The sequence below is a fragment of the Athene noctua genome, chromosome 3, assembly GCF_965140245.1.
Source record: "Athene noctua chromosome 3, bAthNoc1.hap1.1, whole genome shotgun sequence".
NCBI lineage: Eukaryota > Metazoa > Chordata > Aves > Strigiformes > Strigidae > Athene > Athene noctua.
Window position 1 is genome coordinate 11490635 of NC_134039.1, and position 18156 is coordinate 11508790.

The following is an 18156-nucleotide window of genomic DNA, read 5'->3' on the forward strand; positions in this document are numbered from 1 at the left end:
TTTGTTTTGGAATTGACTAGAGGCTCTGATTTTGTGCAATACAAAAATGTATGTAGCAGATCAATTTCGGTGCTTTGAAACTGATGCTGTTGCCTTTACTTTTTAGTGTACCCTAATCATAAGACAGTATTTTTTACTAATGGTGAAGACAAAGCTTTGATTAGTTTCCTGTACACACAGCTTTTGCACTCCAAGTTAGATTCAGCATCTCTAAGGTTATCGTCTTCAAAATACTAATGTTCAACTGAACTGCATTTCAGCAACTGTTAAACAATCTTTAATCTTTCTTTCACTGAAGGGTGGAGCTGTGTGACTATGTCTTTAAATACCTGCATATATATGTACACATAGGGTATAACCTGGCAGCAGGTATGTACTGTACAGTGTTTATTCCTTAATTTGAAATTTATTATCCAGTATGGGTGCTGATACAAAATACATTTTCAAACCATACACACTGTCAATCTGAATATCATCACTCAATTATTTTTTATAAATCCTCCCATTGGGTGTTCAGTCATTAATAGTTCCAGTTTAACAAGCCAGTTCAATTAAAACATTTTTAAGAGGTTTTGGAAAAAATTGGATCATTTTCCTCTAGTCTGTTTTTCACTTTTCATACTCTGCATTTCCTAATTCCAGCTGGGAGAAAAAGTGCTGTGTTGCACTTTTCTATGCAGTATTTTTGGCCAAATTAAAAGCAGGAAGTACCAGAAAGTTCACAGAAGAGCATATTCTTGTGAGATTTCTTGTCCAGCTTTACAGATCAAGATATTCAGATAAAATTTGACTAAGCATTTACATTATTAAATTTCTGTGGCATTGCCTGGAAAACTGGTATTATGGACATTTTATAGTAAATGAGATTAATTCTTGTTGAATATAATATAGGAGATTTTTTTGAGGTAATTAAGGTGGCAAGATAATTCACTTGAATAATTTAAACAAACAGCTCCCTTGCCCAACAAAAATTTGCACAATTCCTGTAAGAGATTACTACTTTGTAGGCTAACCCCTTGTCCTTCCTTTGGGAGATGTGAGAAATCGCCAACTTCATGTCATTGCTCCAACACATAGTATGAAACAGGTTGTTCAATAATTCAAACAGTATAGGCAAAAAGATTTTGCTATAGTATTTTAGTAAGAGAGTAATAATATGTGCATACGGCAGCAGGTTAGTAATAAATAGATTGTGAAAGTGTATATATATTGTGAAATATAAAATCAAAGAAAAGCTGCTTCAGTACATAAATGAGAATTTTATGTAAACTTGAGTAATAGATGTAAGTGCTCTGTGTACAGCTACCATGGATTCTGTATATGGGTTTGTAGAATGTTTAGCAAACTGTAGTAATTTAGAAGTAAATTAAGAATTTTGTTAGATTTTAAACTAAAACTAGCATAGCACATCTGGGTTCTAATCTTAAAGGTATATTAAAGTAATTAATGCGTCTTTATTCATCTCATCACATGAGAAGCTTCCTATTGATAGCCTCAGACTATGGTAAATTCTTAACTGCTCTAACTGTAGATAGGTTTTTTTATTAAATGTAGCAGTATTTAGATGTAACCATGAAGAATTTTCACCAAGTATTTTCTCCACTACACTCTATTTGGATTCACTGCTGTAAACAAGGACCCCAAATCCTCTCAATTTGTCTTGCCTTCTAATAGTACACAGCCTGAGAATTTAAATGAAGTAAATTTTTACTTAACAGGTTGAGCTGTTGGTAATCTTGTTCCAATGTTACAACAAACACAGCACACATCATCTTTCTAGGATTTTTTTGTTGCTTAGCCTAGATTCTCCAAAACTTAAGCCAGACATCAGGACTGGGAATTCAGTGTTGTTTGACATCCCATCCCTTTTCCAAAGGATAGATTCTTTCTGAATAGATTATTCCTGGCTAACATGGGAATAAATTCTGAGTCAATGATAGTTTTCATGGAATAACATGGGGATTTAAAGGTCCTTTCTTATCTTTCACTCAGCCTGGGTGTTAGATACACAATCTATATGTAATTGCCATTCCTGACTCCATAGAGGCAACACGTCCTCAAACATTTAATGACTTCTTTAATGACTTTAATTCCAATCAGTTGTCTGGCTGTCCCAGAGAATAGATGTCTTACCTCATAGAAGACCTGTTGAAGATGCAGAAACAAGATTATTTAATATTATACAAGATGGGGTCAAATATATTTTTGCTTGACTCTCAATCTCTTGTACGTAACCATGTATAACTGTAGATATCCCATTCAAAATTTTCTTAGCACAGATAGTAGACAAATTGGTGGTACTAGGAGTTCAGGTCCTGGTCTTGAGCTTTCACTGCGTCAGTTTCAGCCAGTAGAGCTCAATCAAGCACAACATAAAATGTGTGTCAAGCAGTAAGTATTTCTATTGCTGTTTTCCTGAAATGTCACGGGTGAAGTTGCATGAGATAGCAGAGTTATCTGTATTTTTGCTACCAAAGCCAGCAAGGTCTTACTTTGTAACCCTGCTCATCAGTCTGGTATTCAACACATACTTTAGCTGATTTGATTCAACTCATGAACCAAGCAGAAAACAGACCTTCCTCTAACGCTAGTTCTCTGCTGAGATGGCGGTTTGAACTGCCTTAAGGAAGGGATCCCTGTGTGCTATAACTGACAAATGGTACAATAAGTGCACATAGCCATCAGTAGGGAGCAAGAGAGATGGGAAACACTTTCTGATGATACAACCAGTTAGAGAGGTCTAAGCCATCTTCATGTCAGGACTCCACTTCTAAATGGTCTGATCGGTCCATTGAAACTTGTAGAGGAAAATAAAACCAACCACTCCAAGATTAAAAAAACAAATGACAACAGGTTGGTTATTTTACAGTTAAGGATTTCTTCCAGAGGAGTATCTGGAAACCTATGGACTAGTCCCCATTTCCTTGAAGCCTGGCACTTCTGAGGTTCCTTGGCTGAAACAGAATAGACCTACTTACACCCTAAGCTTGAGAAGTGAATGCATTGATAGTAGTGCCAAAGAAAACAAAAGCGTTAGTCCACAGCTATGTTTACCATACCCTTTTCCCCTTTTGTGTAAGTATTAATGTACAGGAATCTTCTGTAACAAGATTACAGCCATGCGTTTGTCTTTTTCAGAATATCCCAGGGTCATTCAGTGCTCGTTATTTTTATTCCCCATATTCAAAGTGCGGCCCTTCACCACTCAAATTACGTGTATGAGCACAGAAGCAGTTCAACAGTTTCCTCACTAGCTTCCTTCATTATTTCTTCGATGTTTGACCGCGGGGGAAGCCACTTTATCTTCACAGCCTGCATTACGCAGAGACTCGTCCTGAGGCTGTGCAGTGATGTCCATACCGGTGTGAGCCAATGTGATCTTGGGCGCCCCCCCCTCCCCGGGCTGGCCGGGCACCCTCTGCGGCACGGACGATTTGGAGAACAAAACACACAACTTTTAGGCAAAGCAGTGCATTTCTACTTTCAGGAGCGTCCGGCCACAGTGCCGTGGTCTGTGCGCTGCCCGGCCGCAGAGGCGGGTCACAGAGCGACGGGAAGAGGCCGGAGGAAGCGAGACAGACACTGCCCGGGACAACGGGCTGCGGCCCGCGCCGCGGCTGCCTCCCGCGCTCGGACTACGCTTCCCAGGAGGCATTGCGGCGGTAGGGGCCACCGCGCATGCGCAGAGCCGCCGCCGCGGCGGCCCAGCGGCTCTGGGAGGGGAGGTTTTGTTTCCGGGCCGCGGTGAGGAGCCCGCGTACGGAGCGCGAGGGGCTTCCGGGGTGCGGCGGGAGGCGGCCGGCGGGTGCGGGGCTGCTCTGCGGCCGCGGCCTCGGCCCCGCCGGGATGGACGAGGACGGGCTGCCCATTGTGGGCTCCGGCATTGACCTCACCAAGGTACGGGCCGCGCTCGCCCGGGGTCCGGAGCTGTCTCGCTTCCTCCCCCGGCGGCGGCTGCGCTGGCCCTGGTGCTGGGCGAGCCCCGCCTGCCCGCCCCGCACGCCGCTGCCCGGCCTGACCCGGCCCGGCCGGGCGGTCGGGCGAGCCCCTGAGCCCGGCCGCGGCCCCGCCGGACCCCCCGGGCACTCTGGGCCAGCCGGGGCGCTCCGCGGCCGCGGGCGAGGTGAGCTGCTTCTGGGGCGGTGCGCGGGGGCTGCCGGGTGGTGCCGACGGCACCCGCTGCCTTCGTGCCAGCGGCTCAGTTCCCGCAGCGGGGGCTCGTCTTAGGCTGCGGCTCCAGGAGTGCGGTACCGGTGTTTGCCAGAGGCATTTTGCTACAAGTCCTGTGATTGTGTTGTATTTACAGGCTAAACCGTTTCAGTCTTAGAACTGTGAGGCAAATCCCGTGCAAAGCCGCTTATTCATGGTTTTTAATGACTCAAAATCATAATTTTGGCTTTTTTTCTCAAATACAGAGTGTAAAGATGGGACAGTTCCAATTGCCCCAATGATCCTTCCATTCTTAGTGCTGTCCCATAAATTTCTGATGAGGTCATAAGCATTGTTTGACAGTTTTGGAACTACAGAATTGAACTTTAGCAAACCCTGCCGTACAGGTGCACAGACTGAAAACTTGAGATCTTAGCAACAAAAGTTTCTCAAAAAATCAAGACACCCTTAAGACTGGCAAAGTGTAGTGAATGGCTACGCTGACAAATGGAAGACCAAAGAAGAGGTGAAGACCAGAGAGTTGCTATATTCACAAACTGTTGTTCAGTGCAGCTGAAGCTTGGCTGCAGATATTTTTCCTTGTAAATCCTTCACTTTAACCAATTGCAATTCCATAGAGTAATTTCCTGTGTAAAGTTTAAGACTTAAGCTATTGTCCAAGGTAATTAACCCTGAAGCACTATAATTTTATACATAAACATTTGTGTGAATGTGCCTGATTCCAGTCTTGTATAAAGTTTAAATAAAACTGCCAACTCTCTGCTACATTATAAGCACCAGACTTTTTTTGGCAAACTTGACTTTCTACTTTCTAGTCTGAAAAGCCTGTGTGCATTGAATCTGCTTTGGAGGAGCGACACTAAAGTATAATTTTAGGGTAGTGTGGGTTTGCAAATAAGAAAAACTATAGGCAGCTAAGGATAGACTGCAATTTCCCTACTTTATTTTCGATTATGGTATTGGTTGTAACTGAGTATTTATATGGATGACCAAGTTTGCTTTTCCTTCTTAAGCTTCAAAAGGAAAGATTCTGATTCACTCTCTTATTTTTTTTTAATTTTAACACTGATTTCAGGAATGTTCACAATTTAGTCTGGAGGTGTTTTCTTAAAAAGAAAACAGTCCTTCATTTGTGTGGATCTCATTGCCTTTTCTCTGTATCCTGCAACTTTTCGACTGTCATGTTAGTAGATTTTCAGTGAAAAAGGACTTGTATACATCTATATATATTTAAAAATGTCATATATATATGCATTCATAGCAAGCATACTTAAGGCAGCTTTCTAAACTAATTTCTTCTAAAACACTGGCATTTTTAAACAGATTTTTGAATCCAAATGTGAGAATTGATATCTATGTATAATCTAATTTTCTTATATTATTTAATGCAGGTTCCTGCTATTCAGCAAAAGAGAACTGTAGCATTTCTAAACCAGTTTGTGGTTCATACAGTGCAGTTTCTTAACCGCTTTTCTACTGTTTGTGAAGAGGTATGTTTACTATTTTCCTAGCTGACAATGAAAACAATCCTAGAAATGAGAACCATTCACTTCACTATTTTTGATGCACTAATACTGGTAGCTAACAAAAAAATTTAGTCTGCTTTCTGTTCAAGGTTTCTCTTGCGTAAGTGCTTAAGACAGATTTTTTTTTTTTTCCCCTGAGATTTCCACATAAACTGCTGATTATACCACACTTAATCCTGTTTCCTTAAACTTTTGCATTTGGCACAGTTTTTGAACTTTTTGATACATGGAATTTGTTCTGAGCAGCTCCATCTGTGGATATCATCTTGGTTTGGAAGAAGGATGCCATACTCCTTTAGTGTTGAATCCATTTTGACAGTCAGTATTCCTCTCATCTGTGTCCTAGGATATTGCATCAAAACTTACTTTCAGATTTTACCACCTTTAATTTAAAAGGGTGATAATCTAAGCTCTGAATGTAAATAATTTTGATGTGGAAAAAAAGACATTTTTGGCAAGTGATTAGTATGGAGCGGGAAGCAGTTAATTTTAGTGTCTTGTAAAAAAGAGAAAAATAAAAATATTTAGTGTTAACAAGTTTTTATGATGGCTTTAGTGTCAATGGAAATAAACCAGACTGACAGGACTAGAATTGTTCACTGAACAGAACAAGAGTGCTTCCTCCCTTGTAGAAAGCATGTTTTCTAATGTGGCTTTGGGCTTAACCTTTCTGTCATTAGTGGGTTTTTTTGTAACTGTTCACTAGTTTATTCAACAAAGACTACTATATAGCCCAAGCCAGCAGGGCTTGGGCAGCAGTCAAATCCAATTAGACTAAGCCATGTAATCTGAGAAATTCTGTTATTTGTTAGTAAAGTTTAGAGCCAGACCCATGACAAGTATAAAATTTGGCTACCACATCAACATACGGAGCTTCAGAGGAAAAAAAAAATGGCTTTTTTTTTCTAGATTTTTAAACTTATTGTAACTTGATACATGGGACGGTGTAACTGTCTGGTGATGCTTTTGTCAGTTGTCCAAAACTCAGTTATCACATGATCTCGATATTACCTCTTACACAGGCAGTATGGAAATCAAAACACATATATTTAAAGCCATCTTGAGCATGCAGCAACTCTGTGAAATCTAGTTAATAAAACGGTTATTAGTTAACTTAAACGTGTTGTTACCCAAGAGACTTTAATAGTTGCTTTATAAACTCCTTTAAGAGTTTTTTGTATTTATGAAGTACGGAAGTGATTTTAATGCGGAAGGTCCTAGTCTAAATCAATTGAAGCCAAGAAATTAAAAATTAGGGCTGACACCATCCTTAACTAAATTTCTTGGCTCTTGTCTAGTCAAACTGACCTGTAAAGTTATATAACTGTCTCTTGCACATCTCTCATCCCCTTTCCCAACTACATGTAGGGCACATAGTTCCTTTCAATAGGAACTAACTCCTCTTCATGAACAAAGAACCATCTGTAAACAAGTCAATGCACTATCCAAAAAGACTAACTCTTGTCAGTCTCTTTTTGCTTTTTCTAGCATATTGGCAGAACTGCCATTTTCTTAGGGTGTTAAAGTTCTGCTTCAGAGCCAGGCAGAATCTTGCCAGTGTGCCAGAAAGCTGTCACAGTGGTACATATCGCCAGCCAGAGTTCTAGCCAACTTCACTTGGACAGGTCTGGTGGAGTATGGTAGTGATTAGTTAAAAGAGTGACAGTTCTTACAGAGTAATTTAGAAAAACTTAAGTTGCATTTTTAAAAAAAAAAAAAAAAAGTGTTAAAATTTGATTGAGGCGCACCTGGAGCGTATAAAGCTGCTTAGTTCTGGTTCACTGTGCATTTTGACTATATAGGACTTTCAGTCACCTGTTGTATTCTTTATCAGGTTTCTCTGATTTGTATTTGCTCAGTTACATACGCACACATCACATCTTCTCATCTTCCACATTTGGAAAAAGCTTTGAAGAAAGATGTTTTGGTAATTGCAAGAGTATGATATGTCTACCATTATTCTCCAGTTGCCCACAGTAACACCCTGTTTATTTCAGTTTTCTTTTGTACATAGTCTTCATTTCTGTCAGTTGTTGTTTGAGAAAACTAATTGCCTAGTAAAATTGTTTAAAATGTGAACCACTGTAGCTACTATACTAAAAAGAGGTGTCATTGCTTCATTTATTTCATTATCATCTCATTTACACTGTACTCTGCCTTCAGCAGGTAGAAGACAAAAGGAGTTTTGTTCAGCTAGATGTGAACTGTGTTATATGTCCAAGTGGCCTAGGGGAGTGTTTTCATGTCCCAATTGTTTTCTATTCTAGAAATTGTCAGCACTCTCTCTCCGTATCCAACAAATTGAAACAACGCTCAATATTTTGGATGCAAAGGTTTGTATGTGTACAGACTTTGTCTTTTAACAGTGACAGCCTCCTAGATTACATGAACTAGCTTCCTTTTCATAGTTTGAATTGAGCAAATAAGTTTCCATAATTATTTGAAGTAGCTAATACAAAATGCTCACATGGTAGATTCTCTCTTTCCATGCCTTGCCCCTTGTATTCTGTAACATTTGAATATGTAGTTGATATGAAAGAAAGGAACCAACAGCACATGGTGGAAATGTTGGTTTTGTCTCTGTTAAGCATATTGAACAGGAAAGGAGCACTTTGATCTTGAAAGGGCAACTGAACTATATGACAGCTTACTTGTGTTGATTTTATTGCAATGTTTGTTTTTTAAGAAAATTGAAGTTTTCCAATATTAAAATATGCAACTTCTGTTGCAGGGTTGCAGTGCGAAATTGCATTTGCTTTGTAAACTCTAGTAAGAAATTTTTGTCTCCTTTGTAAAGCAAAAGTATCTTTGTGTTACCAGACTGTAAGGATTTCAGCTGGCATAAATAACTAGATAGATGCTTTGTAAATTTTTTTATATTGAAAGGTGACCTGAATTGGATCTAAGCTAACACAAATGTGTCTGATCTATCTTCTTTAGTTAAAATGACAAAATAATGTAATCTGTAGTCATGTATTATCATTTAATTTGCTAAAAGAAAAAAAAACAACCAACCCCAAAACCAAAAAAAACCACCCACTAAAGTTTTAACCAATCTTTTTTCCAATAATGATAGAAGCAATTTCAGCTGGCTTTTCTGGGAGCAAGGGTAGGACATTTTGAAACTGCTCATTAAGACCTTTGTAAAAAAACTACAGTAGTAGTACAAACAGTGCATACTAACTCTTATTTATTTCAAAATATTTAGGAATGATCGTTACTGATAGTTTTTTTCAGAATTCTTCATAATCATGTTAAATAGAATTTCCTTCAAATAGATATGCAGTGTATTTAATACTCACTCTAAGCATTTCCATAGAAAAGAGTGAAGGATGTAGAAAATTGCAAAATCTGTAACCAGCCACCCATCTGTTAGGTAACAGAGCTGTTCTTTTCCTGTAGAGGAAGTAGCAGAGAAGATGGCACAGCTCTTGTGTGGTTGGTAAGTGCAGTAGCAACATGCTGGGAATTTGTTGAAGCCTTTCCTGCACTGCAACTCTGTGTTAACAATGAAAGCTCCAATGAAATGTTTTGAGGTTTTTGTTGTAGATGCCACCTGAATAGAAAAATCTTTTTTTTCCCCCCAATCCAAATACCAAAACTAGTGATAAAAAGTTACGATTTTACTAATGTGAAACCTACCTGGGGATTATGTGGTAAGCAGTAGACTGCAGATTTTATTGTACTCATGGACTTATGATATGCTCTTTGCTTATTTTATGATGTTTTGTACATTCAGTTATCCTCTATTCCTGGCCTAGAAGATGTCAAATTTGAAGTGTCCAGTGCAAATATGAATAGTGTTACAAATGGTCCTGTGACACAAGCTACTGCGGATCAACAGACAGCTGTATCACCTCAATCTGGAGTAAGTAATGAAGCGTAACTAATACACTGAAGGAATATACCTCTCTATGTCAAGCTTCTAGTCCCATTTGAAACAGATGGAAGAAGCAAGTCTATTGGAAGAGAACAATCAACTGTAAAGATCTAAAACTACATTTTTCACTAATTAAACTGTTTCAACAAGTGACTTAAAATAGGGTATATATACCCTTTCTTGAATATGTGGTTTAAATAATTAGAACTAACTCAAATCTAAGGGTAAATTCCTCCTTTCTTTTTTTTAATCACACTAAAATATGAACATGAATTACATCAAGGGACTGGGAAGGTCCTGAATGAAAATAACAGTTCATATCACATAATTCTAACTATTTTCTCCTTCCTTTAGAATGTGACCTTTCAGCTTAGATGGGGGTTTCTAGGATATTTTATTTTAAAGAGGTTATTACAGTGAATATTTTCTATATATTATCACCTGTGTACACAAAGTTATAGCTTATTATAGATGATCAACATTAAGATCCTATCCCTGGAATTAATTTTTGGGTGGTTTTTTGTGCGTGTGTGTGTGCTTGGTTGGGTTTTTAACACAGACTTAAATCCCATGATCACCACTTCACTAAGTGAGGTTTTTTGACTCATGTAGATGGATTTCTATCCCCAGTTTCCTATAATAGTTTATTTTGTTGGAATTTCCAATTCCAGTCTCAGCTCATTCTCCTATTTGGTGAAGTTGCTGTGGAGCAGCAATAGCTGGAGTACTCTGCTGCTTAGATTGAGTTCTGATTTTCGGCCAGTAACATGGGAGACAGAATGGACAGTTAGCATTGCGTGTTTCAGTCATGTTAGAGAATGACTACCAGTTAGTTCGTTTTCTTTAAAATGTTCCTTCTCTCAGATATTAAAGTAGGGACAGATATTCATGAAAGGAGGCTTCCAATGCTACTTTCAAGTGGTTAGTTTAATAGCAAATATGCAGTTTTATGTTGTCCTTTAAATAGTACTGTAACTTCCTGTCATTTTTCATTTTTTTCAATTAATTACTCTCAACGATTCTTTGCTTTCATTATATTATCCTTTAGGTTAATGATTTATACTAAAAACTATAGTTTAAAAGTTATACAATCTGCACGAAACATTTGTCAGGGAATGAAATAAATGTTTTGAGGAAAAAATGCATTGGACCACTAGAAGGTATGTATAGATATAATCCTTAAAAAAATATTTTTTATAAAGTGAGCATATAAATTTAGTTCTGTTTTATTCACTAAATACAACAACCTTAACAGGTCTATTACAAGTGCTTTTTTTCACATATTGTGCAATAACTTAAAATTGTGGCTGAAAGTAGAATTATACTTGTAACAGTGAATAACGAAAGAGTTGGGGTTTGTGTATTCATACATCTTGGAAATCTCTAACACTATCAATGTAGATCAGAAAAATCTTGATGAAGAGTTGCACTTTACCCTTAAATTACAAATTTTATGGATTGAAATAATGTGTTATTTTGTATATATGTTAATGTGCTTCTGGTGTGCATACATAATCATTAAAGCATTACCTTCTTTTTATACAGCAGAACAATATGTGTGAAGAAGGGTTACAGAAAATGGAGGTAGTAACAGAAAACATCAGAACTGTGGCCAAGGATCCAAGATATGCCAGATATCTCAAAATGGTACAAGTGGTAAGTCCATTTTCTTATCATTCTTTGGGTACACCATTATTTTTAGGTGGAAAGTCACACAGAGCTGTAAGTGAACATTAAATGTTTGAAGATGTATATTGCAACAGTAATCTTTAAGCTAGGAAAACATCACAATATTTCTAGCACATCTTCTCTAATAAATGAGTTGATGTAATATATTCCCTTAGATAGCTTCAGGCAACATCTTTCTACAAAATTCTGCCAATATATTTGTGAACTGAAGGTATGAAGATGTGTAAATGCAGAGTGATATTAGCTGGAGTCACAGAAGATGCCACCGAAAGTGTAGTTATTCTGGCAGAATTGGTGTCATTCCATACACACAGACATTGTTACAGTTTGGTTTGGCTGTAGGGTTCAAAATACAGCTAGTATAGTCCATTCTGTAGGGCTGAAAACAGAGATACAAGAATTGCTTCACTATTTGGTTCCAGTTCAGATTCCTGTTATTGATAATGCGGGTTTTGTTTACCTCTTTGTCTGTGGGCTGTTCCACAGATAGATAGGAAATAAATGAATGTAATCTCAATATTACATGTGTGAAAACTAATGAAAGAGTGAAAAGGTGAATGGGATGCTCTTGGTGACATTTTTTAAGAGCTCATTTTGTTCATGTCCACAAAATTAAAAATTAGATTGGAAACAAAGAAAAAATCTGTCTTTATTTTCAAGCTGTCAGCAGAAGTTTTCCTCTAAAATATATGCTACAGTTCTGGAAAATATGACTTATGTCATAGTATTGGTAAAATGTTGCTTATGTTAAAACTAACTTCATGGTTTCACTCCCTCTTCAGAGCAATTATTACAATTGGTGTGCTTGGTACTTTGGATGATGTTCCTGACCTTATTTTTCATTTGAATCACAAATTGGCCCTTTATGGGTAGCCTATTACAAACCATTTGGAAAACCCAGCCGTGGGGTAGTAGCAGAGAGTAGAATGCTTTGTTAGTGTATTGATTTAATGCCAGACTTCAAAGTGGATGTGTAAGTGCTGGACAGTCTAATTACTTTGACTTTTTTGGTGACTGCTAGAGGAGTGAGATCTCACTTTCCACATTTATCCTTTGTACTGGCAGTTCCTGGTGACTCCTCTGCCAGTTGTAAACAGTGTGGTAGGAAAGTCAAACTAACATACTACAAATTAATGTGTGTTTCTGTGTTTGCCAAACTTGTCTTCTTGTCCAGTCGAGTATTTCAGTTAGTGTAATTTATTTGTCCACATTAAGTTTCTAGCTGAGGATTTGTTTGAACTGATCATTTACTTATTGCTCACAATATTTGAAGTATTTAAGAATTAGTACCATGAAGAGAGATTTCTTTTACGCTAAAGATAGCTGGTTCTGTGAAATAGTAACAACCTTATTTCATTGGAGTGCAGTCAAGCATACTAAATTCATATTTTTTAAAATATACAATAATACTCAAGCAAACCTTACAAAAGCAGTATCTTATTTGCTACAGTAATTGTTAAGAACACTTCTATTGACAGTGTGAGAGGAGCAGTCTACAGTTTCAGATAAACTTCATGTTTAAAGTACAGATACTCCTACTTGGTTCTAAACACCAAACATGACTGCATAGATGCCAAGATACTGACTGGCCTGATATAGCTTGATCCTTGCTTTAAAGGACTGAAATAAAATAAAAAAAACCACGGGGGGTGCACTGATCTTCAGCAATTGCTAGCACTGATGGTGTGTGACCTCTTTCTGCACTATGGAGAACCAAAACCTATTTTGCAACAAGATTGCTACTTGCTCTGTGGCTTTTCCAGGACTTGCACACTTCCTGAGCTGCAGCACCAGGCTGGGAGTAGCCCTGGGGTACACTGTGTTGAAAGTGTAGTCATTTGGATTATTTCAAATCTTAACTGGGCAGAGACAAGTGCAATGGAAATTTAGTGTTGGTTCCTATGTTAGAAAAGTATACCTGTGCCATTTCACTGGACCTGTATGCTCAGTGTAGTAGATTTAGAATAGTCTGTTTTGTTTTAGTAAGATTTAGGGTCATAGCAGTATTAGGCTATGATTTTCCAGCTTAAAACATAAAAGTATGAAAGGTAAAGTAGTTGTAATGCCCTAAATGTATTATAAAAAGATATAGGTACAATCTTACTTGTTTTCCTTCAGGCAAAAAGTGCACTGTTAAAGGGTATTTTGATTAAACCAGATTATTTTTCTAAATCTATGATATATATGACCATACCGAGAGATTTTTTTCTTACATGTTTTGATGATACCATTTCTGAATAAAACACTTCTCCAAGTGTGAACGTAAAAACGTAACGGTTTCCACTCCATTCTTAGAAGTGCATATACTAAGCTTCCTTTCATTGAAAGCAAGTATGAATTCTGTTTTGCCTGACCTGACCCGGTCTTAATTTCTCTTGGTTTGAATTGACGCATAAACACTTCATCAGTGACTTCTGAGCTGGGGAAAGAAACCCTAAGAGCAGTCAAGTGAGGGGAAAAAACTTTAGGTAGTATGAGACAGTGTATAGACACACAATCCCTGCTGTCCAAATCTATACTAGAATAAGTATTTTAAACTGTCATGAAATACTCAAATGCTTTCCCCTTTGTAATGTACATTAGTTCTGAATTACTGAGGAATTCTTTATTACAAACTAATATATTGCAACTATTTTGAGTCATGTTTTTGCCGCTGTGCCTGATAGGTTGCTAAAACTATGTACCTGTCTGTGTGTTGTTCCAGAATCTTCATGCACAAGTCTTGATTGTGATTCTTACTGTGAAACTGCACAAAGAAAACACAGTAAGGCAGCTAGCTTAGCTTTCACTTTGCCAGGTTATCTACTGAACTGTCACTAGTACCACATGCTCCTCTGGAACATTAGTCATGGCAGCCCTTTATCACTATTTTACTTACTTTGGACAAGAGATCTTTGTCCTGTGCCAAAAGAAGCCTACACTACTTTTCATTTAGGTTGTGAGGCCTCTCCTGAGTTTTATAGACCACCAGTAGCTTTGTCCCTTGGAAATCAGAAATTGTATCCTCTTGGGTTTCTTTGTGGGTTTTTTTTTTTCTCCCTCCTATCTTGGCATGCAGTCATCCAGGTGGTATTTCTGATCGTTTGTAACAGGGGATGGCAAAGCAACAAGTTGACTTTGAGCAACTCTAGTGGAAACATAGGAGCAGTTTTTTGGAATGTATCTCAAAAGACGACGTGGGTCAAAGTGTTCTTGGGTGTGCGATCCAAGATGGGGGGATGTTTAGGTGTTGCTGAATAAAACAAAGTGCAGAAGCTGTGGAAGGACTTGCAGTGAAAGGAAGGAATTTTTTTAACACATACATAGTTGACTAAAATCTGTCCCCAAGTCATACAAGATTCAAGCCTGACTGTACACAAGCACTTGTATTCGGAGGAATCACTTTTAAATTGTGCTTCTGTTCTCATGTCCTGTTTGCCTTTTTCTGCATGCTTTTTACAGCCTTTTCCAACTTTTAGCACTGCCTTAAAGTATCCTGGAGCGGTAGCAGATGCACTTTCCTGGTTTTCCTCCCTCTTTCGCAATAACTTCAGGATGTCCAAGTCTTCATCTTTCTAGCACAACTGTTGTTTGCTGTCTTTGTGATACTTTGTGCTTTCTTCACATTCTCATCCATACACATAACTTTGTCTTCTTGGTTTTGTCTGCATGAATTGTAAATATATCTGTCCATTCTTGATTCTCTCCCTGAAACTTTCTCTAGATGTTTTGCCATAAATAGAAGAAGGATTGAAAGGGCCTTTGATCTCAGTCATTTCTCACTTCTAAGTTCCTACTGTCATTCCATGCTCTTGTTCAACAAGTGACATGCATAAATTTGTATGAAAGTGTAGCCTAAAAGAACCTGTGGAATTCAGTTCACCTGTTTGTGTCCATTAATTTGATATTATTCTTCTTCCTCCTATACAGGGTGTTCCTGTAATGGCAATACGAAACAAAATGATTTTTGAAGGACTAAATCCAGATCTTCTCGAGTAAGTAATTTCTAGCTTTCAGTAGGGCTGGAACACAACTATGTGTTTGAAAAACTTGGGAAAAAAGTGTTCTTAAAAAAGCTTGTTTATAGTATTGTGCATCTAAATTATCAGCATTAAAACAGTTTTTGAAATCTTCAGTGAAAGGTGTTTTTAGCATCTTATAGGTCTGAAGAGGGCCATCAATAACAAAGGAGGAGGGATGCAGTCTCAAGTATGACGCTTGTCTTTTCAGTATTGTCTAGTCCAAGTCAAGGCCAAGGAAGTACAGAGAATGGAATGTAAATGGGTAGGTACTGTCCCCTCTCAAACAGAAGATTGCAGGACTTTGCCATTCAGACTTGAGAGGAAATGGGAGGACATCTTCCAAGCTGAGCAGTGGTGGGGCAGTTTAAGGAAAAGGATATAGCAATGAGAAGGTAACATTTGACACTGTGCATTTAGCAATGAGTGTGGTGGACTGACCATGGCTGGACACCAAGTACCCACCAAAACCACTCTATCACTCCACCTCCTCACCTGGGCAGGGGAGAGAAAATATAACTAAAAGCCCATGGGTTGAGATAAGGACAGGGAGGATCATTCAGCAATTGCTGTCATGGGCAAAACTGACTTGACTTGGGGAAATTAGTTTAATTTATTACCAATCAAAAACCAGAGTAGAGTAATGAGAAATAAAACCAAATCTTAGAACACCTTCCCCCTACCTCTCCCTCCTTCCCAGGTTTAACTTTACTCCTGATTTTCTTTACCTTCTCCCCCCAGCAGTGCAGGGAGATGAGGAATGGAGGCTGCAGTCAATTCATCACACGTTGTTTCTGCTGCTCCTTCCTTCTCAAGAAGGAGGACTCCTCACACTCTTCCCTTCCTCCATTGTGGGTCCCCCACGGGTTGCAGTTCTTCAGGAACAGACATTTCCAGTGTGGTTCTCCCCTGGGGTCACAAGTCCCACCAGCAAACCTGCTCCAGTGTGGACTCCTCTCTCCACGGGTCCACAGGTCCTGCCAGGAGCCTGCTCCAGCACGGGCTTCCCACAGGGTCACGGCCTCCTTCGGGCATCCACCTGATCTGGTGGGGTCCTCCCCAGGCTGCAGGTGTGCATCTGCTCCACCGTTATCCTCCATGGGTGCAGGGCACAGCTGCCTTACCATGGGCCCACCTTGGGCTGCAGGGGAATCTCTGCTCCTGGAGCACCTCGTCCCCCTCCTTCTTCACTGACCTGGGTGTCTGCAGAGTTGTTTCTCTCACATATTCTCACTCCTCCCTTGGCTGCAGTTGCTGTTGTGCAGCAACTTTTCCCCCTTCTTAAGTGTGTTATCACAGAGGCGCTACCACTGTCGCTGATGGGCTTGGCCTTGGTCACCTGTGTGTTTGTCTTGGATCCAGCTGGCACTGGCTCTGTCAGACATAGGAGAAGCTCTAGCAGTTTGTCACAGAAGCCACCCCCGTATCCCCCTGGCTACCAAAACCTTGACTTGCAAACCCAGTACTGATGAAGAATCAAATAATGCATCAGTAGCCATTTTCAGTGTACGGTTTAGATTATGAGGTTTTTCCCAGATATTTTCTTTCAACACTTCAATAACAATGTCATTATTGTAGAGTAATAAGAACAAACTCCATTTTGTTTTGCTGGATGTGTGAGGGACAATACAGTTGTTCCCAGATTCCCTCAGTAGATGGAATGTACAACTTGACTTCAACATTGACAGTGTAAATTGAAGTCAACAGTTCATGTTGATTGAGCTAACCTGATGTGAAGACTACTAAGAATAGATACTCATTTTCAAAGCTACTTGTCTGGCCATAAGCATGAATTTTAGGCTTATTTCATATTTGACATGTAATTTAGTTTTACTGTACTATTTCACAGAATTTGTTAAACTGATGAAAATACTTTCACTCTTACGTTATAGCAAAAAACTGTTTGAAACACTTCTGCATCCTCTTCAGAAACTGTCAATATATTAGAAAGTCCTTTTCTCCCTTCCATCGCAGTCTTTACATTTTGGAAAGGCCCATTCTGAAAGTAGCAACTTATTTAATAATAATATGGGGAAACTGAAGTATCATATTTTGAGTCACTTTATCTTCCAGCTACTTCCTGGTGTCTAAATACACCTGAAGAAGGTATTTCTTGATATTTTTACTGACCAAATGAGAAGTAAGAAAAAGAACACAAGTAAGAACCTGTGCAAGTCTGAGACAGGGTATCAAACATGGTTTTACTATATGTGTGTAAATGTGTTGTATTTTTCACTCTGCACTTCTGGTCCATACTTTTCTGTAAATGCTGCTATTTCTTCATGTTTGGATGGATTTTTGTAGTAGATAAAAATAATAGGTTAAAGTTTCAAAGGTTTTTTTTAGAAGTACCTGCTTTTGGATTTTCTGTTTTGGGTTAAGACAGAAATGTTATGACTGTAGATTGTGGCCCACAGAAGGTGTTTGGGATTTGGTCTCAAAGTCCATCTTCAAAGATTCTGTGCGACAGTAATGCTGAGGCAGGTTTTCTTTAAAATGTTATTGGTTTGAAAACTGTAGCAAATCTACATGGTTAAAGAAAGCTAATTCTTTGACAAGGTGCATAATGCATAATATTTTAAGGAGTCAGGAGAGACCTTTCTTTTAATTTTCTTGCTTTCTTGTCTCAATATCATAGATTTTTTTTTTTTTTATATATGTATCTTGCCATTCACACTACCTTTCTTGGGTCTTCAGGTTCCTTAGGTATCTCACTCAGTGCTAGTGACAATTAGGAACATGTACATATCATTGTATGCTCAGTTGCTTACTGCAGACTCTCACAGCTGCTTGCCAGTGGCTGAGCGTGGTTTTTTTTTGTGGCTGCAGAGATGCTAATTATAATAATATGGAAATTTTTATACTCTCTTCCTTCGGCTGTTTTACTTCTGTT

The 18156-nt window shown here is 38.6% G+C and overlaps 1 protein-coding gene across 5 annotated transcripts in view; it reads left to right on the plus strand.

The window, feature by feature from the left end:
* Positions 1-3748: 3748 nt before the first annotated feature.
* The window catches only part of WASHC3 (WASH complex subunit 3), a 42763-nt gene continuing 28355 nt past the window's right edge, over positions 3749-18156 (plus strand). For 2 of the 5 annotated variants that reach the window (XM_074901971.1, XM_074901967.1), the window contains exons 1-6: positions 3749-3897; positions 5562-5660; positions 7964-8029; positions 9436-9564; positions 11122-11232; positions 15175-15239. In XM_074901971.1, the coding sequence (XP_074758072.1) occupies positions 3847-3897; positions 5562-5660; positions 7964-8029; positions 9436-9564; positions 11122-11232; positions 15175-15239 (521 nt within the window). In that variant the 5' untranslated portion in view covers positions 3749-3846. The remainder of the gene's footprint in view (positions 3898-5561; positions 5661-7963; positions 8030-9435; positions 9565-11121; positions 11233-15174; positions 15240-18156) is intronic. The other 3 variants (XM_074901969.1, XM_074901970.1, XM_074901968.1) reach the window with 3 other exon arrangements.